The sequence below is a fragment of the Suricata suricatta genome, chromosome 17, assembly GCF_006229205.1.
Source record: "Suricata suricatta isolate VVHF042 chromosome 17, meerkat_22Aug2017_6uvM2_HiC, whole genome shotgun sequence".
Lineage (NCBI taxonomy): Eukaryota > Metazoa > Chordata > Mammalia > Carnivora > Herpestidae > Suricata > Suricata suricatta.
This window is the reverse complement of record NC_043716.1, coordinates 3,679,672-3,706,148: the sequence shown is the minus strand read 5'-3', so window position 1 is coordinate 3,706,148 and position 26,477 is coordinate 3,679,672. Positions and strand designations below refer to the sequence as shown.

The window sequence follows — 26,477 nt, the reverse complement described above, 5'->3', positions numbered from 1 at the left end:
ACTCTCTCTCTCTCTCTCTCTCTCTCCCCCTAAAATAAACAAACATTAAAAAAAAAAAAGGTCAATTTTGATCCTTTTTAAAAATTTCCTCCAGAGTTCCAAGTTTGAGGTTGTTTCCTAGATGTGTTGCTGGGTGGGGTCAAGCACCTACCTCTCCTGCTGAGACCCTGCGTCCCTAATAACCGCCCGGCCCTCCCTCCCGGGACAGACTGGTACATGTACGTCACACAAGCTTAATTAAAGTCTGGCTTGAGAGGAGGGAGACTGCAGACCTGAAATCCCCAAACCACCGAGAGTCACCTGCTGTGGAATATCACTCCTCTCCCCTCCTTGGGTTTGACCGTGGGCATCGCCCGTCCTGCCACCGGGACGCCGGCCTGTCGGAGCCAGATCCCCAGCCGCAGTCAGACCCCCGCCTCCAGACCCGTGCCTACCTCTGCTGGTCCCCCCTGTCTGCCCGAGCCCCTCGCCGGTGCCCGTCTCCTGACGGGGGACGGCTCTTACCTCTCACAGAGCTGCTAGCGGACCAGGCGGGGATGATGTTCCGTTTCTGATAAAACAGGATGTAAGCCCCCCGCGTGTTGACCTCGTCTTCCCGGAGCGGCTCCACTGTGCTGTCGTCAAAGCTGTACCACCGGCCGTCCAGAGAGTTCCGGCAGTAAGCTGCAAAAGTCCAAACCCCCCGCGCCGGTCATCCGAGCCCCTTCAAGGCACAAAGGCATCTCTCGCCAGCAGAGCTGGAAAACACGGACGTGTTTGTAACAGAAGGCGAAGATGGGTCCACGTGGGCCAGAAATGAATTCTGCGGCATCAGAGATCAGTTACTCAGCCGCCTGCTCACTGATAAAGAGCAGGCTGTGACTTTGAGCTTGAATGCTGACGTGAGAGCTCGGGCAAAGCCTCCAGGAGCAGGGAGCCTCAGGTTACTCAGCCAGACAATGACGTCCGCATTCACCCTGCTCCTTGAGAAGTCTCGAAACCGGCACCTCGGATTCGGGACGCGATTTAAAAAAAAATGCATTTGGGATTATGCTATACTTCCCTCCTGCCTACGAACTGAAGCAAAACATTTAGGGAAGTGTCCATAAATAAGATTCTTACCACCTTGGAAACAATCATGAGAAAATATTCTTTTCCTTTCCCTCCACATCTCGGTGAAAGGTACCATCACCCACAAATACAGGGTCAGCCCACTTTTCTGTAATGAGCCACGTAGGAAATAGCTTAGAATTTACCAGGTCACACATGGCCACAGTCTATGTGTGTATATACATACATATATACATACATATGTTACCCTTTAAAACGTAATATGCATAGATTATAATACATATGTGTGTCTAATACAAATATATATAGATCATGTGTATTATACATAATATATGTACACATAATATGTGACACATACACACACATGTATATACATTTTACCTTTTAAAATGTAATATGCGTATAATGTAAACATATATAATATCTATATAATATATATTGTGTGTATTACATGTAATATATACACACAATACATATAACATATATAAATGCATACATATGTATATATATTTTATCACCTGTTAAAATGTAAAACTCATTTCTTCACTCACAGGCTCTGGACTGGATCCGGCCCGCAGGCCGTCACCGGCTGAGCCCTGCACCGATCCAAACCGGGCACCTCGGGGCTCGACTTTGCCCTCTCCTTCCCTTCTACCCCACACCCAGTCCAAAAGCCAATCTTACTGATTCTGCTTCCAAAATGCATCTCGAACACCCCAACCTCCCTAGCCCCGGCCAATGCCATCTCTGATTTGAGCCCCAGAGATTCCTAACGGGACTCCAACTTCTACTCTGCCTGTTTTCCACAGAGCAGACCTATACCTTCCATTTGCGAACTAGATCAAGTCCTTATCATTCTTCTGCCTAAAACCTTTCAATGGCTTCCCGTTGCACTTTGGAAAAAATGCAAACCCTCGTCCACAGCCCACACGTAGTGCCCGCCTCTCCAGCCTCATCGTGTTATTTACCCCTGGGTCACTATACTTCAGCCATGACGGGCTTTCATCAGTTCTTAAACATACCATACCCTGCCTCAGGGCCTTTGCACGTGCGTGTAGCTCTGCCCATAATGGTCTCTCTCCTGTTAGTCACACAGCTCTTGGCCCCCTATCCTCAGAGAGCCTCACCTCTATCACACATACAAGCAATCAAACCCTTTCATAGTGCCAGGCAGTGAATGAGCAAAATCACAAGCACCCTCTTCGCTGGCTGTATCTGAGATTTGACTGAAGGAGGGCAGGGCTCCTGTCTGTCCTGCCCAGCACCCAACACAGGGTCTGGCACAGAAGGGGTGCTTAACAAATCCTTGATCCACGGTCCCTGATTTTCTTGACGGCCCAGTGCCTTCCAGACCGTAGGTACCTTGGAACCTTAGAACCAGTGCACTTTCCAAATAATACTTTAAAGCATTTTTTAACGTGACATCATTTGTTAACAATTCCTGAAAAGCATAGACCACGGTGCCAACTGTCTGGTTCTGTCTTTGCGATTGTCTACCTCCCCAAGCTCCTCCCAGAGAGGACAGGTAAAGGGACGCCCCGGAAATAACACACCAGACCTGATAAATAAGAGGCTCTGTGCTGGGTCACAGATGAGGGCAAATGAGGGTTCGAACAACGATCCTCCTCTATTTGCTGAGGCCACTCAGGCTGTGACTAATTTGACATTCCGACCTCCACCTGAGCTATGCGGCAGGTCCCCGGTGTGCGGCGTCTGCCGAGTGCCCGGCCGAGCTCGGCCTCGCGGGGCGCACCCCTGCCCAGGCCGGGGGCGAGGCTCACCCGTGTGAATGGGCGTCCCGAGGCTGGGGACCCGGCTCACCCACGTGCCCGGGTGTCCCAAGGCCGGGTGGGGGCGAGGCTCACCCGTGTAATGTCCCCCTTGCAGGCTGCCGTGGTGGTTGCAGACGGCGTACAGGTCGTACAGGAAGTCCGGCGGGTGGCTGACTGGCCTGGGGCCCGCGCCTCTCGGGGCCACGTGGGGGGCCATGTCGAGGCCCCAGAGGGGGAACCTGACAAGCGTGGACAGCTTGTTCCTCCTCTCGCCCACTTGCCAGAAGCGTTTCAGGTGGATGATGAGGATGTCGGGCACGGTCCACAGGCTCAGCTTCACGGTGCCCCGCTGCAGGGCCTCGCAGTGCGGACACTTCCACGCGTCGTCCTGCGCCAGCTGGAGAGGAGACCCGGGACCCTGAGTGAGGCCCCGCCTCTGCCCCGCCTCCATGCCCACACCAAGCCCTGCCCTTGCCCCGCCTCCATCCCCGCCCCGCCCCACCTCCATCCCCACCCCCAGCCCCGCCCCTGCCCCTCGAGACCTGCTCCTCCTTGGTGTAGAACTGAAAACACTCATCCAAGGTGCAGCTGGGCTGCTGGTGCGCCTCCCGCTGCCGCCGCACGCTGTCCGCGTCCTGGACCCACTCCTCCTGGGGGTTCCCGAACAGGCTGCCAGGAGAGGAAGCCGTTGGGTGGCATCGGGGGGGATGGACAGTCACACCTGTAGCCTCTCCCGGCACGCAGGTGAGGAACCGGCCAGGGGAGGCCACGGCATCTCCCCAGCCCGCCTCCCCGCCCCAGGAGGGACCGAGGGCTTGGCTTATGTGTCCCTCTCCTCCTGCAGCGCAGGGCCTGCTACCCCAAGGGAGACTGGTAAGTCCCTGCCGGACTCAACGGTGGCGCTCGGTATTCTAGGAACGGCCAAACCGAGTGACTAAGGAGCACGGACTTGAACTGGACTCCCTGGGTTCAAATTCTGGCTCTGCCACGTGCTGTGAGGACACTGAGAAACCGTTCCACCTCTCTGGGCCTCGGTCTCTGTGTCCGAAAACCGTGGGCTGCGGGAGCACCAACCTCACAGGGTGTGATAAAGATGAAATAAACCACATCCACGGGCAGTGCTCAGGGCAGCGACCGGCCCGGGGTGCGTGCATCGGCCTCCCATAACCATCATGCTGGGACCGCTCGGAAGGCCTCCCACCACTGTGATCGCCACTCTTACTGTCACTGTTCAAATGCACACAGCTGTCGAGGCGCCTGGGGGAATCAGTTGCTTAAGCCTCTGGCTTCCGCTCGGGTCATGATCTCGAGGTTCGTGAGTTTGAGTCCCACATGGGGCTCTGTGCTGACAGCTCAGAGCCTGGAACCTGCTTCGGATTCTGTGTCTCCCCTTCTCTCTGCCCCTCCCCTGCTTGTATTCTGTCTCTCTTTCTCTCTCTCTCTCTCTCCCTTCTCTCAAAAATAAATGAAGGTTAAAAAATTTTTTTAATGCACACAATCGTCATTAGGGTTTCTCGTAGGCCCGGATCACATGCCATCAAGGAGGCACACCTTCAGTCGTATCGGGGGGTGGGGGGTGGGGGGATGAGGCACAGACAGATTTGGGGGCACAGAGTCCTCTGTCTCCTCCATGGAGACCAGCACTGGTGAACTCACCGCCCCTTGGCTTCGCTCTCCCACTCCACGGCCAGTTTGACGTGCGGGGGGCCCCCGGGCCTCCTGGGGTGCAAAGCCCTGAGGAGAGAACAGGGAGAGCCCATCAGAAAGCATGAGCCTCCTTCCCCCACCTCTGCCGCCAACCCCAGGACCCGCCGTTCCAAACAGAAGCATCGAAACTGAGTGGAGACCGAGGCTGGGTGTCTGGGAGGTGGGGTCTGCTGAAGGCTGCATCCTGACCCTCCCTCCCCGACCGTCCCCCACTGGCTCCACGGGCTTGTGAGCAAGGACACAGATCCACTCTCCCACCGGAGCCTCTGCCCCCCTCGCGGCCGCCTGCATGTCCCACATGAACCCCCAATTCCAACGACACCTCCTATGGGCTCCTATTGGCTTCTACCACAGTGTGGAGCAGGCACCTCTCACCCGCATCCACAGCCTCAAAGGCCTTCCCCTTCTGGGCCCTCAAAGACGCAGAAACTCTAGGGTAAGTCCCCTACCCGCCCAAGCTCTTCCCAACTGCTTGAGCTCAGCCCGTTTCAGACACGTCACAGAGCGAGCGGAGAGCGCAGAGCTTTGTCCCGAATCCACGAGCCGCGCAAGTGATGGGAACGTCTGTCTGTACCCGAGCATTTAGATCGTATCATGAGGGGGCGCCTGGGGGCTCAGTCGGTCAGGCGTCTGACTCCGGCTCAGGTTGGTCTCAAGGCTCGTGAGTTCGAGCCCCGCGTCGGGCTCTGTGCTCACTGCTCGGAGCCTGGAGCCTGCTTTGGATTCTATGTCTCCTTCTCTCTCTCTGCCCCTCCCCTGCTCGTGCTCTGTTTCTCTCTCTCAAAATAAACAAATAAGATAAATAATGTATCGTGAGAAAAAAGTGGGGGCGTCACATGAGTCCCTAACTGTCACCAGGAGGATTCTAAAACAGGCTTTGGGCTCACAGAAGGCACAAAATCCCGCCGATGAGCCCTGCCAGGTCTGGGCTGGAGTTGTAACAGCCTGCTGGGGGGTAGGGAGGGGGCACGGAGCAAGGTGTGTGTGGGGAGAGCCCTCCTGGCTCAGCGAGCCCCGGGGACCGAGGACAGAGCGTGACACTCAATTCTGGGGAAACGTTCGACAGGAAGCACTCACCTGAGCCACGTTCTTGAATCAGCCTCACCCACAAACCCGACTGCCCTCCCTCTGCCTCACCCCTCAGCCTGCTCTCCAGGTGGCGTCTCCACTGGGGGGGAGGGGGGCAGAAGAACTGGTGGCGTCAGGCCCTAATTCTGTCACACACAAGCCCTGGGCGCACAAGAAGGGAGAGGCACGGGGGTCATGACGTGCAGCGCGCCCCTTGCGTGGAGATGACGGCCCAGGAGACAGCGCGACCCTCCCTCCTGACCCAGCCCTGACTCGGGCAGGAAAGAGGGCATCACCCAGAGCTTCCAGAGCGGTGCGATGCCCAGCATCACAGGGACACAATCCCCACCCTCTACCCTCTCGGACGGAGCTCAGAGTCTAAAGGGAGAGACCCGCAAAAGCGATGACTCTCGGTGCCCAGAGCGTTTATGGGACTCGGAGGGAGGCCACCCGGGGCCACTGTGAGCCCAGATCTCCTGCAGAGGACGGGCAGGAGACGGCTGGGTGAGAGGCGAGGGTGTCCTGCAGGCCCAGGGCTGCGGGGAGCAGGGGATGGGTGTGCTGGACTGACCTCAGCCCAGTGAGGGGCGGGCCACACAGCGACGTGGGTGCAGGTGGGGGCTCCTGCCTGTCGCTCCCAGAGACACCAACTTACCCCCGTGGGCCTCCGAGGGGCTTTAGACAGACAGGTAGGGAAGGGCCCCTGGTCTGGAGGCTCCCGGGACATCCAGCCAAGAGGCTCCACACGGCCAGGTGAGGGTGGTGAATGTGGACAAAAACACACGAGACACGTGGTAGAGTGAAACGGCCTCGCAGGTGCCAGGCTGCCCGTGGGCTCTGCTGGCAAGGCCGTGGGGTGGCCACGCCTGCTTCATGCCTCAGTCACAGTCAGTGTCCTACGGTTCGAGCACAATTGTCCTCTACCCCGGACGGGAGGTTCAGGCTCCATTCAGGAGCATGACCTAACTGAATGCATTTGGCTTTCTCGGCCAGACGGGAATGGGTTCCGATTCAGGCTTGGCCATTAGCTCCAGAAATATGAGGGGGTCGACTAACCGCTGAGAACCTCGCTGTCCCCTCCTCTTCGAAGTGGCCGTCACAGCCCTTCGATAGACCCACGGGATGAAGGCACAGAGTGTGTCTAAGGACCTAACACAAGAGGCCGGCCCAGGACGGCGAGTTACCAAGACTACAATCAGTGCCCTGACCCAGACCCCAGAGGATGCACACAGATACAACTACCCTCCAACCTGGAACAGTGCCCTTACCTGTCCACTGCCCAGTGACTGAGGGGAAGGCTGTCCTGCGGGGCTAAGTAGCTGCAGGCCAGAGAAAGCCCCACAACCCGGACGGAGAACAGAGACCCCGGGTTCTGCTGAGACAAAAACAAGAGGCGCTGGCCCATCACGCTGATTCCACGGAGAGTCTCAGCTGCGAATCGCTCCCGCACGGACTGTGATCCTTTTTGGTTACAGCCTATTTTGAGTATCCCGCCTGGAGCCTGCTTCGGTTCTGTGTCTCCCTCGCTCTCTGCCCTTCTCTACTCATCGTCTGTCTCTCTCTCTCTCTCTCTCTCAAAAATAAACATTAAAAAAAAATTTTTAAGAAATAAACGTAGTCCCCAAGTAAATACAGTTCTTAAAATGGTCACAGAGCACCTTAGGTATAACTAGCAAAACAGCGAAGTTTCCTTCCCAACTCTGACAGTGACAAAAATGGTAGACGCATCTCTACGGGAAAAGCACTGACAAAACAGAGGCTGAGTCGGGACGGGGAAGGAGGAGAGGGTGCTGTAATTCCGGGGAAGGGCAAAGGTGCGCGAGGACGACCTGGAACCTATTCAGAGAGCCGTGATCCCACCCGCTCCTCGGGCTGTGGGAGCTCCTGTGCGCGAGGAGCAAACGGGACGCTGGCGAGGCGGATCAGCGCCCGGGTCTGCATGGCCTTGGGCGTGAGGCTCAGGGTGCACGCCAGGTTGGGTGCGTGTACGACCAGGTGGAGAAGGACGGCGGAGTCCGACCGTCACAGAAACGTGGGTGCATCCGCTTGCAAAACTCAGGGGCACAGAGTTCGGGGAAGCCTGGAGCCATTACAAGAGATTCCGTCCTCCTTAGAGAGAAGGTAGAATCTCTAATTTGGGCACCACGGCCGATCTGCTGGGAGGTCGATAGGGCAAAAACAAAAAAAAACAAAACAAAACAAACAACAAAAAAACCCCAAAAAACCTTTAAGAGATAAAGGTGGGGATGGACGCAGAGAAGGTCTTTGACAAAGTAAGACCTTTTATTTCATGTAAATCCTGAATCTATCGTATGGTCTCCCTGAGAGGAAGGAGCATGAATGATGAAGTCCTCACATACAGAACGAAGAGGGGATCCACATTCTGTGGCTCCTGGCCCGTCCTGCAAAATTTCAACGTCTTCTGTGCCCAGCAGCCATCGGAGTGCTTACCGATACTCTGGAATGGTTTTAGCGTGTATCATTTTTATTTGGCAACTACCAATCTGAGATAAATAATGAGCAGGGCCAAAAGGTGTTTTCCCTTGAGTCTGGTTTTTTTATGTTTATTTATTTTTGTGAGAGAGGCAGAGAGAGAGGGAGACACAGAATCCGGAGCAGGTTCCAGGCTCTGAGCTGTCAGCACAGAGCCCGACGCGGGACTCAAACCCACGAACCGTGAGATCATGACCTGAGCCGAAGTCAGACGCTTAACCGACTGAGCCCCCCAGATGCCCCTGCCTTCAGTTCTTAATTTTGGTTTCCTTTTAAAACTGGACAAAATTATTTTCATATTTAGATTTTCATATTTGGATAGAAACCTTCATTTTAATTTTCCATAGGTTATATTCCAAGTCCCCTGAAACTTTTGATCCAAATATATAAGTTACAATGTATTACAATAGGCTACCTTCCAGGAAGAGCCATAGATAAGCCATAAATACGTAAAATAGAGGACAGTGTGAATCTTATTCCAGAAGTGTTTTAAAAGATTTAAGGAGAAAAAAGCTTTTATGGCCCCCAGGTCATAAAACGGTTACTCCCTTGCATATAATCAAAGTTGTTTCATATGACAATGTGAATGCTCTCATTTTAAATGCTCCCATTTAAAAAAAAAATTTTAATGCTTATTTATTTTTGAGAGAGAAAGAGACTGAGTGTGAGCAGGGGAGGAGCAGAGAGAGACGGAGACACAAAATCTGAAGCAGGCTCCAGGCACTGAGGTGTCAGCACAGAGCCTGACGTGGGACTTGAACTCATGGACCGTGAGATCATGACCTGAGCTGAAGCTAGACGTTCAACCGATTGAGCCACCCAGGTGCCCCTGAATGTTCTCATTAACAACAAATTCTTGTCTGTCCTGAGCTACCCCTAGATGCCTACCCCCATCTCCATCCCCAAAAACGCATGTGCACGTGTGCGTGCACGCACACGCATGCGCACGCACGCACGCGCACACACACACACACACACACACACACACACACACACACACACTGACCTGGAGGGGGGCCTCGCTCTTCATGAGGTAGCGGACCTTACTGAGAATGCACTGTTGGAGCTGGACCCAGGAAATGGCTCTGTCTTCCCGTATCAGGAAAGGTGGCCCAAACCTGAAAAATTCAAGGTCATCAGGTGATCTTGGCAACAGAAGATCCAACAGTACTGAACGACCATGAGCGTTGGCTCTGCCCAAGACCGCCGCTCCGCTGGGTTAGGAGACAAGCACCCAGCACAGTACAAAGCTGCCCTTCTGAGATCCGTCACTGCGGATGGACGCACTGGGTCAAACAGAGGGCCCAGAGAGCCACAGAGAGCCACCGGGGTGGAAACAGATGGCTGCAAGTGATCACCCAGCCAGGGGCCTCTCTGCCCCATGGCAGTCGGAGAACGCCGGAGCCAGAGGAAGCGAGGCAGGGAGCCCCGTCCAGCCGACGCACCGCTGGCTTTGTGTATCAAGGGCCATGTTCTCATAAATGAGAAACTTTTCCGTATCCCACGCTGATGAGCACACCAGGGAAGGCCTGTACTGCCATGAGCGCCACTCGGTTGTGGCCACGCAAGGTTGTATGAAGGTCCAGTGGGATAGGACCGTCGCGCTGCTGAATACACTTGGCGGAAACACAGCACAGATCTGAGCTGGTGTGTCTGAAGGACAGAGGCCCTGGGTTGCCGGTTTACTGACCTTATTCTCTACTGTTAGGCTCCGGGCTGCGTCCTGCTTTTTAATCTGAACACTGCCCGCTTACGGCGGGAGCCACATCTGTTCTTGCACATACGCCTCTAGGTGCCCGTGACTGTCTCTTTGGGGTAAAGTTCCAGAAGTGGATGTGCAAGACCGAAGCTATTCATGCCCAACCTGCTCTCCACAGAAGCCACACCACTGTACCAGGGCCCCGGGCCCCGAATGAGTATTCTCAAGTTTTAAAAGTCCATTACCAATCTGAAAGGTGAACAGCATCTTTCTATTGCGACTAGAATTTCTTCTATTACTGACAAAGCCGGATGTGCTAATCTGTGCTTGTATTTCTGTGGTGAACTACTGTTCATCTCTGTGCCGTTCCACTTGGAGTATCTCTCTCACTAGTTTCAGAGCTGGGTTTTATATGATGGTATCTGAGTCCTTCACCTGTTATGTGACCACATATTTTCTCCTGGTTTGTGCTTAGAATGTTAAATGCATCTAAAATATTAACCTTTTCCTTTTTTTTAATAGAGTATCTTTTTTTTAACATTTCTTTATTTTTGAGAGACAGAGAGACAGAGCGTGAGCAGGGGAGGGTCAGAGAGTGAGAGGGAGACACAGAATCCAAAGCAGGCTCCAGGCTCGGAGCTGTCAGCACAGAGCCCGACGCGGGGCTCGAACCCATGAACCTTGAGATCATGACCTGAGACGGACACTTAACCGAGTGAGCCACCGAGGCGCCCCAGAGCCTTTTCGTTTATAGCCTCCTACCTTAGTGTTAAAATAGTCCCCCACCCAAAGACATATGTATTTCCCTACATGCCTTTCAAGTTATTTTATGGATTCCTTTTCTATAATCACCTCTTTAATCAATCTACAATGTGTACAAGCGAATTTATGGTGAGAGTAAAGAAACTGATTATATAAAGAAATTAGTTCCCCCTGACGTATTTAATAATTCATTCACTAATAACATGAAATATGCCACTTTTATCATCAATACTTAATTATACATTGGCCTATTCTATTACACGGATTTAAATATATATAATTTTGTCTTCACTACATTTTTTTTGACTTCAAAAAAATTTGGGGGGCGCCTGGGTAGCTCAGTAGGTTAAGTGTCCAACTTGGGCTCAGGTCATGATCCGCAGTTTGTGGGTTCGAGCCCCACATCGAACTCTGTGCTGACAGCTCAGAGCCTGGAGCCTGTCTTTGGATTTTGTGTCTCCTTCTCTCTTTGACCCTCCCCTGTTTACGTGCTCTCTCTCTCTCTCTCAAAAACATTAAAAAAATTCTTTTTAATTTTTTTACTTATGACCTATATCATAATTTTTAATAATTAAAACTTTATTCTTTTTTTTAATGTTTTATGTATTTTTTGAAAGAGAAACAGAGTGTGAGCAGGGGAGGGGCAGAGAGAGAGGGAAACACAGAATCTGAAGCAGACTCCAGGCTCTGAGCTGTCAGCACAGAGCCTGACGCGGGGCTCGAACCCACAAACCGTGAGATCATGATCTGAGCCGAAGTTGGACGCTTAACCAACTGAGCCACCCAGGCGCCTCAGATTTTATTGTTTTAATGAAGCGACCCCTCTTCCTTCTTTCTCACTCACCCAGTATCTGCTATTCTTATGAGTTTATAATTCCAGATAAATTATAATTTATCAATCTAAACGTTTTCAATCGGAGTTATAGCTTTTAAGCATTTTATTTGGACCATTTACAAAAATGATCTGGTTTCGTCTATTTGTTATATAATCACGCCAAACCCTTCCGTTACTTCTAATCACTTCTCAGTTCTTGGGAATCTGGACAAACCACGAAATAATCTCCAAATCGTGGTCAGTTTATCTCTTTTCTTACAGCCAGGTCTTTCGCTGGTCTTACCATGCCGCCCAGGCCTTACAACATAGCATAAACTAATAGTGGTGAGAGCCACAGTAATTGCTCCTGAAATTAACAGCAAAGTCTCTGATGTTTAATCTTTAAGGATGATGTTTGCCTGTTTCTTTAAACTTTTTAACATTTATCTTTGAGAAAGAAAGAGAGAGAGAAAAAACAAGCAAGTATGAGTGGGTGAGGGGCAGAGAGAGAGGGAGACACAGAATCCAAAGCAGGCTCCAGGCTCCGAGCTGTCAGCACAGAGCCCAACACGGGGCTCGAACCCATGAGCTGTAAGATCATGACCCGAGCCGAAGTCGGATGCTCCACGGACTGAACCCCCCAGGTGCCCCTCGTTTGCCATCTGTTTAAGGCAGTTATCGATGATCCTCTTGATCAGAAAGTACCCTACACCTAGTTGACTAACCTTAAGAACAGATGTTTGATTTTATCAAATGAGAATTACTCTGGACAGAATTCCAAGTTCGTGTCTACGCATCCCAGGCATCACGTAGAAACAAGATGAAGTTGAACATACCTGCTAGCCTGCTGCCCGGACCCCACCAAGTTACAGCAAAGCATTAGCACCTTGGCCTCGGTACGGACAGGCAGGGGTAGCCGCTCACCCTCACAGGCCAAGCGCGGGGAGACAGAAAGACCAGGTGGATGAGCTAAAGAGAGAGAGAATTATGTTGTATTCTTTAAAAAAATATTTTTTAATGTTTTATTATTTTTTTTGAGAGAGAGAGAGAGACAGCCTGAACAGGAAAAGGTCAGAGAGAGAGGGAGACACAGAATCTGAAGACAGGTTCCAGGCTCTGAGCTGTCAGCACACCGTCTGACGTAGGGCTCGAACCCACAAACTGCAACATCATGACCTGAGCTGAAGCTGGACGCTCAACCAACTGAGCCACCCAGGTGCCCTGAATTACGTCGTATTCTTAAAGAATTCGCTGGGGCACAAGCCTGGCTTCTCCTGCCCCTCTTCTCGTTTGAGCATCTATTGTCCACCACTCGGAGACTCCAGAGCACTTTAAGGAAAGAGATATTAAGATATGTGGCCCTTGTACCATTGGTACCTGGTAGGAAGGTCATATACGTGGTAGTGAATTTGCCGTTGTGTTCAGCCAGTAATAATAAAACGTGGGCAGGGATTTTAATGAACGCTCCCCAAAGCCAATCTGAAAAATACCCCATAATGATTCAGGCTGCTTTTATGCCTTGATCAGAGAGCCATGAGTTGGCTCTGGCTTTCTCAGCCACCAAAAAAGAATGTGTAGAAGGTAAGAAACTTCACCCTTGAGGATGATCTTCAATTTCTGATCCATTCTGAAAATTTGACTTTTAAAGCCCAGCTGTGTCCTTTTGACTGAACCTGAAATGAAAGCCTTTTTGTTGAATTATAACGTAAACAGGGCCAGTCAGTGCCCTGTTCCAGATTCGGGGCATGGGCTCCCTGTTGACTCAGAGAGACCAGACACCTGGTTCCCTCAGGCCGGCTGAGGTTATGGCCAAGGGCACGGTATTCACCTGGGCTATACGGCAACACTGGTCCAGGGTCCTCCAAATATGGGCCTCCCTGACCAGCTAAGTGGGCCAGAATGTAAACTGAACGCCATAAAAGACTGTCAGATACAGACCTTCTAGGCCAGTGCAAAGTTCAGGAAAAGCAAGCACCACGAAGTGGGGTTGTTAACAAAAGTCATTTAGTAACCTCTTTGGCCACCTACTGCTCCAATCTGTAAAGATTATATTTCAAGCAAGCACAGGCCTTGAACTACAAGAGTCCTAAAGACAAAGAGCACCCCAGCACCTATTCTGAACAGTGATCCTCAAAGGGCAGTCCCAGGTCCAAGAGTAGCAACAACCCTGGGAAAACTGCTAGACATACAAGTTCTAGGATCCCACCCCAGACCTACTCAGCCAGCAACTCTGTGTGTAGGACCTACACCTCTGCCTTAACAAGCCTTCCATAGGACTCTGATATTCACCAAGGTTTTGAGAACCCGCAACTGATTAGATAATTTTTAATAATCAGCCATTTGTACATCAAATATCAGAGGTCCAGATTCAAAAACTAAATGTCTTATGCCTTAGCACGCAAGGAGTACACTCTCAAATGTATAACTCATAATATCCAAATACAGTTATGCAAAGCACTGTCGTACCTGAGAGCATCTCCTGACCAGGTGGTGGAGGGGCGTGGAAGGCATACACGTTATCTCCCTCTGCAATGGTGTTCAGGTCCTCTTCATCGAAGAAAGACCGCTGGAATCCATTGGGACACAGTTCAACCAAGATCACCTAGAATAATAATTTTCCCTCTTGATTTCTCAAAGGAAACTTAAGCAAGAAATCTAAAAGCGACTGATAATCTCAAACATTTCTTTTTTCCTAAAGGAAATTCCCTTCTAAGTGAAAAGCACTACTTAATTTTCATAATAAAACAGAATAGGTATAGCAATTAAATTGACCACAAACATCTCAATGGCAACAATAGAATATCAAAATTCTGGGGGAAGAGACAGGGGAAGAAAATTGGGAGGTGCAGATTTTTTAATTTTATACCCAGCTAAACTATCACCCAAGCAATGACAATAAAATAAAGCTCTCTTCAGTTAAAAAGTTAAGAGTGTTCAGTGTTAATAGATCTCCAGTGAAAGAACTTCTAAGTAGTTTTGCCAACTTATTTCATATCATGCATGGTGTATGTGGAACCTATTTTTACAGAACACTGGGATAAGTAGAAGAAGTTGGTCTTGTAGCAAAGAAGAGAGATGAGCACCTTGAGGGTCCTGTCACCTTGAGGGCTGAAAGATTCAACACCTGAACACATCTAACCCATTCAAGGCACACTAGCTGGGAAATTCTCTTGTAAGAGATACATTTCGGGTTAAAACAAACAAACAAACCAAGAAACAAAGAGAATCCAGAAAAATCTTGAGTAGTCAGAAGAAATGATGAGCCAAAGAAAATGGTAGAATTGGTAAATATAAACACACACTGACTAGATAAATCGATAATAATAACAAATAGTACTATTACTATAACCAGGAGAAAGCAGAGGAGAGATTAAAATACAGGACAATCAGGGAGCACCTGGGCGACTCAGTCTGTTGAGCGTTGGACCATTGATATCACCTCAGGTGATGATCTCATGATCAGGGAATCGAGCCCTGCGTTGGGCTCCATGCTGAGCATAGAGACCACCTGGGATTCTCTCTCCCTTTCTCTCTAAACCTCTCCCACTCATGCACTCAAGCTCTCCTTCCCTCTCAAAAATAAGCAAATAAACATTTAAAAAAATACTGGACAATCATATCCATCCACAACAATAAGAAGGTGAAGAGATTCAGGCACACCACGATCCTTGTGTTGTTTGGGAAGATTAACAAAGACTTTGCTAATTATGCATGTTGGCATTTTAAGGATAACCGCTAAATACGCAGAGAAAGATAATGTATATGTCCCAACCCAGAAGGGACATAATAAAAATTGCTCAATAGAAAAGAAACAGTAAAGGAGAGGGAAAGGACACAAAGAAAGAGCAGGGTAAACAGAAAGCAGAAAATAAGAGAATACAAATAAATCCAAATATATCCACGATCACAGATAATGTAAGGGGAATAAACCTGCCCGTTAAAATACCAAAACAGATTTACGTCCCCATCAAAATGCCCACATGGGCACTTAGGAATCCCAAGAGATTCCTACCTCCCCAAACACCACACTTCTCAAATCCCTGACAATTCTTCTACTCCTAACTGTGCAAACCGCACCTCACAGACATCCCCCTTTCGGTATTGTAATTTTTTCAAGACTCTAACCAACCCCCCCATCCTATTCTCTCTCTCTCTCTCAGTATATCCTCAAAGAGCGCTTCGAGTTCACCAAGCAAGATACACACTTTTCCCCCACTTACATCCCCATAAAAACGTTGATGAGATCAGAGGCATTGACGGGGTGGGGGCAGGAAGGAGCTCACCGAGTGAGTGACTTTGGGGGTCACCTGGATGGACGTGCATGTAAAAACTCAACCAACCATAACCTCAAGGTGCGCACCCTTTATGGTATGTGCATTATTCCTAAACAGGAAGGCTAAAACACTTTTGTTTTTTTTTTCAATTTGAAAAAAATGCCACGAGGTCATCGGGAAAATGTAAAGTTAGCATTTTACAGTTAAAGACACGGAGGACCAATTGCTTACTTTGTCCGAAATCAGAAAACTAGAGATCGACTGGATCCTAAAAAGAATCCCTATCCCAAACCCTCCCATTATGCCACATGGTGGTTGATCACTGTCACCTCCACCCTGCCCTCGCCTGGGGGTCCCTGTTACAAGTTCTGCCCTCAAAGTCACAGTCAATCCCCCCCAATCTCCCCTCAGCCCTCTCTCACATCCTCAGCAGCTCCTCGTTTCTCACTGATCGCCCCTCCAGCATCCTGGTTTCTGTTCTCTGGAGTGAAAGTACACAGGGGTGTCTCCGTCAGACCACCCGCATTCAAATCCTGGGGCAGCTGCCTAGCAGCTGTGTGGCCTTGGGCGGGTCACCTGACCTCTCAGCGCCCCCTCCTGGCTCACTGGTAGGAGGGTAACGGTGGGGTGGCACTGACTTCACAAGGTGATGAGAGTGAAGCTGGCTAGGAAGGGAGTTTACAAAACGGCGCCGGCACTTGGGAACCACTATGGGGGGGTTGCTGCGGCCGACATTACTGGGATCGTAATGGCAATCACGTGACTCATCCTTTCCTGGGAATTCTGTGTGAATGCAGGGAGAGGTCAAGGCTCCGTCATCACAGACACCAGGGACTGTCACCAATCAGAAACTCAATGAGTCACAAGGGAGTCACCTGGGAGCCAGGAATTAGCCCAATCAGCCCGAGTCGGCCCGCCCGGTTAGCGTTCCCGTCACCAGCGGCCGGCCCCGTGCCACCCAACACACCTCGTCGGCAGGGACGCCGCCTTCCTCGGCGACCATCTTTCTCAGGGCTGCCACTGTGCTGAGGATCGGCACGGCCAGGCCGACCCGCAGGAACCGCTGGCTCTTAGAGGGGAAGGCCAAGGTGACGCTCAGGAATCTGGAAAATACGAAGGTGTCCACATCCTGAAGGACAGACGTGGACTGCCAACCCCACCGACACCGGGTCAGAGTCCAACACGGCTAATCTCTGCCTCTTGGTTGAGTCAACTGCACTCTAGGTATACCGTCACCAGGTGGCGACAGAGAGCCAAATCTCCCCGGGTCTCCACTCTGGGTATTCCAGCTGGCCACAAATAAAAGGGATCTGATTAAGAATCACAGTACAGATCTGTGAGCTCAAGGTTCTGCTTGTTAAATAGATCATCCTAAGCAAAAACAAACTTCGAAATCTGTTATATAAAATGGTCAAGCTTCTGCCAGTTACGATTCAAGACCACTGATGACCCATCCTTATTGAAACTACCCTTGGTAACAGGTAGGGTCTGCCCTCCCCCCACCCCCACCAAACCTCTCTGGACACTTTTCCCTCGGGCACTCTCTGGTGTCTCTCGTCTTACTTCCTACTGTCCCCACCCACGCACTGGGGCTCACTCCTCCGGCTCCTACGTCTCCTGTCCCTTCTCGTAACTACCACCAGATCCATGCAGCTCCTGAACAGAGCTGGGGTTGGAGCCCCGGGCAGTCCAGCCCGAGTCGGTGCTCCGGACAAGTGTTACATCTGTAGCACAGAGCATGAGCACCATGGGAACTCAGGGCCGAAGTGGGGACCAAGTGGCCAGGAAAGGCTGTGACGCTTCATATCCTCAGCTGCAGCCTAGAGACGGGGCATGCCCGTAGCCAGAGGGCACGAGAGCTGGCATCTTTGGCGGTGGAGACCACAGGCAGAGCTGTCACCTCAATGCCAAGGCTCCCTAACTCCCAGGATGCTGACGCTGGCCCAGCACCTGAGCGGCTGCTGGCCAAAACCCGGGCTCCTGGAACGCCTGCACTGTGTGCCTCTCACTTTTAAAAGCCGAGCGCACTGCACCTCTTACTGAACGCTACCTTCTCTCTTCTGTTCTCCTCTCCTTGGACACCCCCTGCCCTTTTTCTCTGCTCCTGAAAGAAACCATCTTCCGACACCATCACAAAGAGCAAAAAGGATTTGGAAGCAAAGCAGGGAGAAGCAGGAGTCAACAGATTTTTTTTTCTTTAGGCTCGTTCCTGGTCTGCCGGGAAGTGGTGCCTGGCCCAGGCCAGCTGCCCAGTGAGCTAAAGATGAAAGCCGGGCTACGGTGCCAAGAGACAGAAGTGGTGGGGAGAGTCCCTTCTGCAGCTAAAGGGACACGGTGACCTTTCACTGTAACGACAGTCGATAACCGAACATCACCAGCTCTGCAAGGCTGGTTTCCAGAGAGAGGCCAGCTGAGGGTCCAGACAGAGACAGAACTGCAGGTGCAAGGCAGAAGGTACCCCGGAGCGACTGCGGCGGGGGTCAAGTTCACCTACCTGGTCTGGCGCAAGGGGATAGGTAGGGACACACACAGGAAAGGATCGAAGGTGTTGCTCTGTTTCAGGCAGTGGGGGCAGGTCAGGGAGGATCTGTGAGGGCCAAAAACAGAGTTTCAAGGTCGATCACACGCAATCAGGAAGAGCCTCAAAAAGTATATATAGAATTACCACAGAGTCCAGCCAATTGCCCTCCTAGGCATTTTATTCTTTAAAGAAATTTTAATGTTTATTTTTGAGACAGAGAGAGTCAAAGCATGAGCAGGGGAGGGGCAGAGAGAGGGGAGACGCAGAATCAGAAGCAGGATCCAGGCTCTGAGCTGTCAGCATAGAGCCCGACGTGGGGCTTGAACTCACGAACTGCGAGATCATGACCTGAGCCGAAGCCAGATGCTCAACCAACTGAGCCCCCCAGGTGCCCCGAAACTGTCCACTTTTAAATGGCTGATTTTACCTTATGGGACTTTGATCTCAACTTTTCAAAGGAGAAAAGGTTTAATCGCACGTGTTGGTGCCCTGAGAACAGGAAGAGAAGCTGACACGTCGAGAAGAGACCAGGTGCCGGCTCACAGGCTGGAAGGAGCCCCCGGACTGGCTCCTCCCCTGGGTCTCAGCCTCACTGTGTGCCGGAGCCCCGGGAGGGGGGTGCGGCCCTTCTCCCACAGACCCTGCTTCAGGGGCGGGAGGGGAGAGACGCTCAGGCATCAGGGTGTCAACAGCTCTTCCTGGTGACGCTAGCATTCGGCCAGGATGCGGAACCATGGAGGGAGCCCACCCTCCTGATCGAGCCAGCGAGGAGACAGAGCTCAGCAAAAAGCAGCTGACAGCAAAATAGTTAATATTAAAAAAGCATTTACTACGAACCAGGCGCTCCTCCAACTGCCGTGCGTATAAAAACTCACTGACTACCCATATTATCCCCCTTTTGCAGGCGTGAAGACTAAGCACAGAGAAGTTAAGCAACAGTCCCAGGGACACACAGCTCTTAGGCAGCAGAGCGAGGCTCAGGCTCCAAAGTCCATGCTCATCACCGTTCCTGCCATCTTTAGCAGAAGCAGATGAGGGACATTAATTGTTTCAGAGAAGTTCTAGGGCGCCTGGGTGGCTCAGTCGGTTAAGCGCCTGACCTCGGCTCACGTCATGATCTCACATTCGAGCCCCAGGTCAGGGTCTCATGTGCCTGGAGCCTGCTCTGTGGATTCTGTGTCTCCCTCTCTCTCTGCCCCTCCCCCATTCGTGCTCTGTCTCTGTCTCTCAAAAAATGAATAGATGTTAAAAAAACTGTTTCAGAGAAGTTATACACACAGTTTACTTATATTCTTTAAACTCTTTCAAACTTAACACTCCCTTTCTTAAGCGTGTGGTCCCTGAAAGTCAAGTGCAACTTTTATATTCCCCACGGGTTAAGGTAACTCCAGTTTCATTTCTTTAATCCTACGACGCACCATATTCTTTCAAGGTGTAAGGGACTTTGGATGCTGGGGGCCTTGTCCTGAAGTCTATGCAAGCCTTCTTCCCTGCCAACAAGGACCACCATCCAGCAGCCGGGCTGTGCTCTTACACTGGTCAGCAAGGGAACCAGGCTGGGGTTCCGGAGTCTCTGCGGAAAGTGCCGGCCCAGCTGGAATGGCTTCCCCGGGAGCAGACCGAACGGGAAAACCCAGGGACAAGCAAGAAAGCCTGAGGATTTCGGGGTGCTGGCCCAGGTGACCCTGAGCAAGCCGGCCAGAGCAGAGCAGCTCTCCTGGGCACAGCGCGACGCCCACGACTTCAGAAAACAGACCTGAGAATTTAACATCCAGTAACTGGGAAAACCCTTTGGGAAAACCACGGTAATGTTTCGGTAAAAACGGTGTGTTTCTAGCAGGCAGAAGGGGGATCTGGCGTGCATGGGGTCCCCTCTGCCACCCTATTCCTCTGGATCCTTCTCCTACCTTTACCCACCGCGTACCTAGATTTAATGTAAGCCCGGAGGACGTATTTTTGTCATCAGGAAATTTCCAAATCCCTGTTTTCACACTTAAACACATGATAAGGGAGATTTTTCTTTGAGTTATCCATTGCGTTCAGCCTACAAAAGCTAAGCTAAGCACAACGTATGGTCTTCAGAATGGACTACAGACAGGGTATGAAATACAGCTGTTTTTTAAAGCTGAGCAGTGACGGCAGAGTGAATGGGACCCACAGATCAGGGAAAGAGAAGACTCTGGACGTTTCCGGGCTTCAGCCACCTCCCCACACGAGGCCTCAGGAGACCGTCCATCCTCACCAGGCCCTCACCATCCCAGCTGACCGACCAGCAGCCCTGCCCTATTGCCCCCCAAGTTCCAACAGGACAGGGGTGGGGGAGGGGGGCAGAGAGCCACCCTACTGCCTAACCGGCTCCCTCGGGACTAGAACCCAATGACTAGTCACTCACATACAACCCCTAGTGCTCATCCCAACAAGCGCCCTCCTAATGCCCCTCCCCCATCTGTCCCATCCCTCCCATCCACCTCCCTTTATCAGCCCTCAGTCTGTTCTCCCCCTCCTTAAGAGTCTCTTGGGGCGCCTGGGGAGGCTCAGTGGGTTAAGCATCAGACTTTGGCTCAAGTCATGATCTCATAGTTCATGAATTTGAGCCCCTGCATCGGGCTCTGTGCTGACAGCTCAGAGCCTAGAGCTGCTTTGGATTCTGTCTCCCTCTCCCTCTGCTCCTTCCCTGCTCGCTCGCTCTCTCTCTCTCTCTCTCTCTCTCAAAAATAAATAAACATAAACATTAAAGAAAAAAGGAAGTATCTGTGGCTTGTTTCCCTCACCTCCGGCCTCCCCTCCCCCACCCTTCCCATATATTCATCTATCTTGTGTCTTAAATTCCATCAAATTGCTTGTGACACAAAATCCAACCTCAGAAGCCGCCAAGGAGACTCAGAACTGCTCTTTGCTCTCTGCCAGGTACAAACGCCCACAGGTGAGCCGGGGACCCTTGTGGACACCCTACTCCGACCTCTCCCTGCAGCCACAGACACACCCTCTGCCTCAGACCCACCCTGCGCCACCAGCTCCCGGGACAGAAGACCCCTTGTCTCCACCAGCAATGGTGACGGAGGACACACATGTTAGAAAGACGTCCCCTCGCTGACACCTGCTGTGAGAAAGCCTTCAAAAAACACGCGGCCTTACGGGAAATGCTGCCTGTCATGGGAACCAGATTAGACTTTTCTGTGAATGAAAGCCACGAGCGATACAATGAATGCACGCAGGTGCGCGTGCGCACAGACCTGCAGGCGCAGGCGCACACGCACACCCGGGCAGGTGCACACCCACGGTTTCCCTCCTGCAGCCGGAGCTCCAACACGGCAGCGGGCCGCAGTTATGAAGCTCACATATGGTTCTTAGAACCATATGGAATAACCGATTCTTTTCCCTTGTAGCCCGTGACCTCCATCCAGCACCCTGATGCTGCTCCTTCTCCAGCCAAAGCCGGAAACCCAAGGCCCTAAAAAGAACGGGAGAACCTCACTGAACAGGGGTCTCTGAATTAGCCCACAATAAACCCTCCAGCTTTTAACTTCATGAAGAAGGCTGGTATCGCGGTGACTTTCCGTCCCCGGCAGGCCCTCCCTGGTGGAGAGGAAGGGCGCGGAGTGCCGAGGGCCTCGGGACCCAGCACCAGCTTGGGGCGGGTGCCCACTGGCCCCTGCAGAGACCCGCCTCCCAGAGCTCAAAAGCCCTCACCTACACCGACACCCTAACCGTACTTTTTCTTTACTACAGACTCTGGCACAATGCAGGTACTTTTAGCCTCGCTAGTGCTTTTTTTTTTTTTTTTTTTTAGCTTGAACACCCCACTTCTTACTCATCATTCTACAGTAATCTGCCCAGAGAGCGCTTGCAGTCTTTAACGATCTGATCGGCTTCAGTGTCATCGCTCAGGAATCCTGCCCTGACTCGCCCCCCCCACCCCACGAGTCAGGGACCGTGTGATACGGTGATTTACAATAAATAGATATTTGGTTTGGGTCCTAGTCCCTGGCTCCTCAGAGCTCCTCAAATTCTTGTAACCTCAAAGAGGAGGGCCAGAGGCTTTTGTTATTCGTGACAAGTCCCTTTCCAACCCCACCTGAGTTATGTTAATGAGGGGTTTGGGGGACAGCCCCTGCACCCAAGGATGGGGGCTGGTTGCCAGGGGAGACAGTTGGGGGGGTGCTGGAGGTTTCAGCTCTGCCCCTGCCCCCACCTCCAGGGGAGGAAAAGGAGACTAGAGGTTGAATTAATCGCTAGGGAGCAATGGTGTGATTGATCTGTACTTTGGCACCATTGGTACTCTGGCACCATTGATCAAGGTAAAAAACGCTCCCAGGAGAGGGTTGGAGAGATTTGGGGCTGGTGAACACGTGGGGGCCCTGGGGGTGGCGCACCCCAAAGGGGACACAGAACCTCTGCACCCCCTGCCGCACACCTGGCCCGAAGCCTCTCTTCCGTCTGGCTGTTCTGAGATGTATCATTTTATAAAGAGTTGCTGATCTAGTGGGTCAACTGTTTGCCTGAGTCCTGTGAACAGCTCTAGCAAGTGACCCAACATGAGGCGGGGGTCCTGGGGACCTCTGGTCTGTGGCCGGCCAGTCAGAAACACAGGTGACAGCTCAGGCCTTGTGGGGGGGGTCTGGGGGGGGGGCAGCCGTCTTTTGGGACTGAGCTCTTACGCTGTGGGACCTGACGCTGCGTCCAGGTGAACAGTGTCTGGAACAGAGTTACCCTGGAGGACACTCAGGTGGTGTCGCAGAAACTGCACAATTGCCTGGTGTGGGGACAGTGCCCACGCGCCTGGTGCCAGAGGGTCTGGAAGCAGGGTAGGAGGAGAGAGGGGTGGAAGCAAACAAGACTGTTTGCCTTACACTCCTGGGCCACACATCTCAAAGCACCTGCCGCTTATAACGCCCCACGACAACCCAGGAGGCACCCCAGATTCCTACCTTTCAGTCCTCCCACCTGGCACGGTTAGAGTCAAGGCCTGTGCACTCTACATCCAGAACACGTTCCAGCCCATCCAGTCCTGCCTTTCCACTACCTGCCCCCTGGGGGGCTCCCGTGTGCCGTCAGTCTCCAGGGTCCCTGCCGCTCCAGCTCCTGCCTCCCTCTATCCCCCCAAACCCCCAGCATCTGCTCTCCTACATTCAGAACTGGACCACACCGGCCTCAGATTTTGTAGTGGTTTCCTGTGCCCTTCAGACGAAAGCCCACACATGGACAGGACACCTTGGACCCACCCCCGTCCAGCCCTCCAGCCTCACCCCCACCCCTCCCTATCTGGCTGCTCCCTTGGCCTTTCTGTCTTGATGTGCCAACATCATTCCAACCCCAGGCCCTTTGCCTCTGCCTTTTCACCTGCCTGGATGACCCTGTCCTCGGCTATGTGAATGGCTGACTCACTGTCACTAGGTTCTCAGCCCAAATGTCCCCTCTATTGAGAAGCCTTCCCAGACCTTTCTGATCGCCTTATCTAAAGCTGGCTGCCTCCCCCCACATCCCAAGCCTCGTCTTAGTTCAATGATCATGATCTCAGAGAGCTGCGGTGACGTGTCTGTGTGTGACCCAACACTTCCCCGGGCAGAATGTGCGCTCCTTGAGAACAGGAGCTACGCCTGGTTCACAGCTGAGGCCGGCACCGAGAGGGGAAGGGGCTCGCGGCAGGTTCAACAGCAAATATCCAGGCCGTGTCTAGAACCGAATACCTAGAGAGCGCGTGAGGTCTTCGGTTGGAATTTCTCGCTCGTGGCCACAGAGTGAGGCCTCTTGCTGTGGCCAGCGGACCCCGCACACAGCAAACGCCCGGGTGTTTGAAAGAAGGGAAGAAAGCGCGTGCGTGCCCAGGAGAGGAAGAGGGGAGAGGGAACGGTGTGAGCCGAGGAATTAGCGGATCGCTTGTACAAAGACACCAATGAGCGGTACCTGGTGGCAATCCCTGGTGTCCCCTCCCCGCAGTCCAACCGACCCTGGCCTCACACCCCCTTTCCCTCCTTCTGGCCGCTGTTTCTCCTCGTCTCTTCTTTTCCTGTCCTATTTGTGTTTCAAGCAGCCTCCGCTCGGGGCACCTGAAGATCAATAAGGCAGACGCCCTGCACGTAGCTTTCGTGGCTAGAAAAGGTGGGCGGCCATGAAATCCGGCTCCCTCCAGTGCGCACACTGCACCTCTCGGGAAATAAATGGGCCTTACTTCATGCACAGCAACAAAACGCAGGCTCTCAGGAGTGTTTCCTGAGCACCCAGTATGCTAAGCAACCAAGGGGGGCGTGTCACCAAGGGGACGTTGTCTGGAACCGGCTTCCGCTACATCCCGAACATTGTGCTCATTCCCATGTCCACTCATGCTGAATGTGCTCCCGCCCATTCGATCCTGCTCAGCCTGCGGAGCCCCTTCGAAAGGCATACCTCCTCCAGGAAGCCCAGGGGGGGTTTCTCCCCTCTTTAGACCCCTCACTGCGATCAGTGTTTCACTAAAACATTACAGTACTTGGAAATACGCTGCCTTAGATGCATCTCTCAACTGTCATAGACATAAAAGCCAAAAGAGAGAGAACTTTCCTTAAGTCAAAGCCTGTGTAATTCCATATATATATATATATATTTTTTTTTTTTTTACATCCTCCGTGCTGATGGGAAATCTGGAACTTGAAATTACTTGGTAAACTGAGCAACCTCTCAAGGATTGCCGGCTGGTGTCTGTACTCTGGTAGAACCCCTTCAAGGGGAGACGGGAGGCCCAGGAGCCAGCAGGACGGGAAGGGAGAAATCCTAACGGCCAGAGACGAAAGGGGTGAGCGGTCACCTGGGATTCATAATGGGGGCAGAAGGGTGTGTGCGTCTCTGCTGTTTTGTCTCCGGGCAGCGTGGACACGGGAGACCAGGTACGAGCCCTGAGTCTGGGCGACCCGTGCTAAGCGCACCCCACCCTTCGCTAGAGTCTTACCTATACTGTGCCTGGAAATGGTTTTGCACAAAGCTTTGGCCTAGGGGAGGCTGAGCCGATGGGGTCAGGAGGCACTCGGGGGCTTTGCTGGCTTCCGGCGGAGGCTGCAAAGAAACGAGGGAGGGAAGCAAGGTTAGGCACAGACCAGTGAGCCCTGGCCTCCTCCTGGGCCCCCATCACCCCTTCCTGGGCCGGGACTCCGCGGGACCGGGACCTTCTGGGGAGTCTGCCACAATGTGCTGCTCCTCAGCCTCTAGACCTCCCAGACTCCCTCACGCACAGAAGGTGCTGGAGGAGCAGAGCCCAGCGGGGAGCCCCGGAGCTCACACCTGCTCCGCCACCTCGGCTCTGACCTCTGGAGCGACTGCCCCGTTCTCCTCTCCATCCTGCTGGGCCCCGTGCGTCTACGCCTCCTGCACCTTTCACTGGGTGTGCTGCTGCCGCCGCTGCAAACATGTCCATACCGCATCTGCCACCATCCGGCTGTTAACCGCCCGGTCCACACCCCCCGGAGCCAGGCTTCATGCGAGCCCCAGACGAGCCGGGCTTTGAGGCCTGGAATCCCGCATAAGCGCCCTTCACCCCACGTCAGTCCTTCCGTACCCCTCTGTGCCCACCCCCCACCCCCGATGTGTTCGCTTCCTGCTGCTCAGGAGCAAATTCCCACACGCTGCGGGAGACCACACAGTCCTGGAGACCAGACACCCAAGTCGGCATCCCCGGGCCACAGACCGGCGTCAACAAGGCCACGCTCCCTGCTCTACGGAATGTACCCTTTGCCTCTCACAGGCTCTGGTGGCTGAAGAATCATGGCGTGTGGCCCCATCACCCCAGCCCTAAGCCCAGCATATTCGAAGAGCAAAGGAAAAAGGAACGTGTGTGGAATGAAGTATACCAATGTCTGAAATTTAATTTCAAATGCATCAAGGGGCGCCTGGGGGGCTTAGTCAGTTAAGCGTCCGACTTTGGCTCAGGTCATGATCTCATGGTTTGTGGGTTCGAGCCCCATGTCGGGCTCTGTGCGGACAGCTCGGAGCCTGGAACCTGCTTCGGATTCTGTGTCTCCCTCTCCCTCTGCCCCTCCCCTGTTCACACTCTGTCTTAAAAATAAACATTAAAAAAATTTTTAATGCACTGAGAAAGGGTAAGAGGAGAAAAAGTAGACGGACTGGTGAGTAAACAGATGGATAAACACACGATAAAGCAATTCTAGGGAAATGTAAACGGTAGAGCCCAGGTTTTGGGTGTGCGCTGTTCACTGGATGATAAATCCAATTTCTCCAGATTCGTGAAATTTTCTGTAATAAAATATTGGGGCAAATACACAGAGTGGTCATTCGTGTTTGCCCCGTGGGTTTGTTAAGCCCAACTGGCCCAGCACACAGGAGGTGCCAA

At 52.3% G+C, this 26,477-nt stretch overlaps 1 protein-coding gene across 1 annotated transcript in view; it reads right to left on the bottom strand.

The window, feature by feature from the left end:
• USP43 (ubiquitin specific peptidase 43) overlaps window positions 1-26,477 on the bottom strand; it is a gene marked incomplete at its 5' end in the record, with an annotated part of 54,034 nt that overhangs the window by 11,441 nt on the left and 16,116 nt on the right. Inside the window, 11 exons of the mRNA XM_029929169.1 lie at window positions 505-663; window positions 2,916-3,219; window positions 3,365-3,491; window positions 4,479-4,556; window positions 6,866-6,972; window positions 9,097-9,208; window positions 12,202-12,334; window positions 13,832-13,967; window positions 16,607-16,742; window positions 18,134-18,226; window positions 25,083-25,186. Coding sequence (XP_029785029.1) covers window positions 505-663; window positions 2,916-3,219; window positions 3,365-3,491; window positions 4,479-4,556; window positions 6,866-6,972; window positions 9,097-9,208; window positions 12,202-12,334; window positions 13,832-13,967; window positions 16,607-16,742; window positions 18,134-18,226; window positions 25,083-25,186 — 1,489 coding nt within the window. The remainder of the gene's footprint in view (window positions 1-504; window positions 664-2,915; window positions 3,220-3,364; window positions 3,492-4,478; window positions 4,557-6,865; window positions 6,973-9,096; window positions 9,209-12,201; window positions 12,335-13,831; window positions 13,968-16,606; window positions 16,743-18,133; window positions 18,227-25,082; window positions 25,187-26,477) is intronic.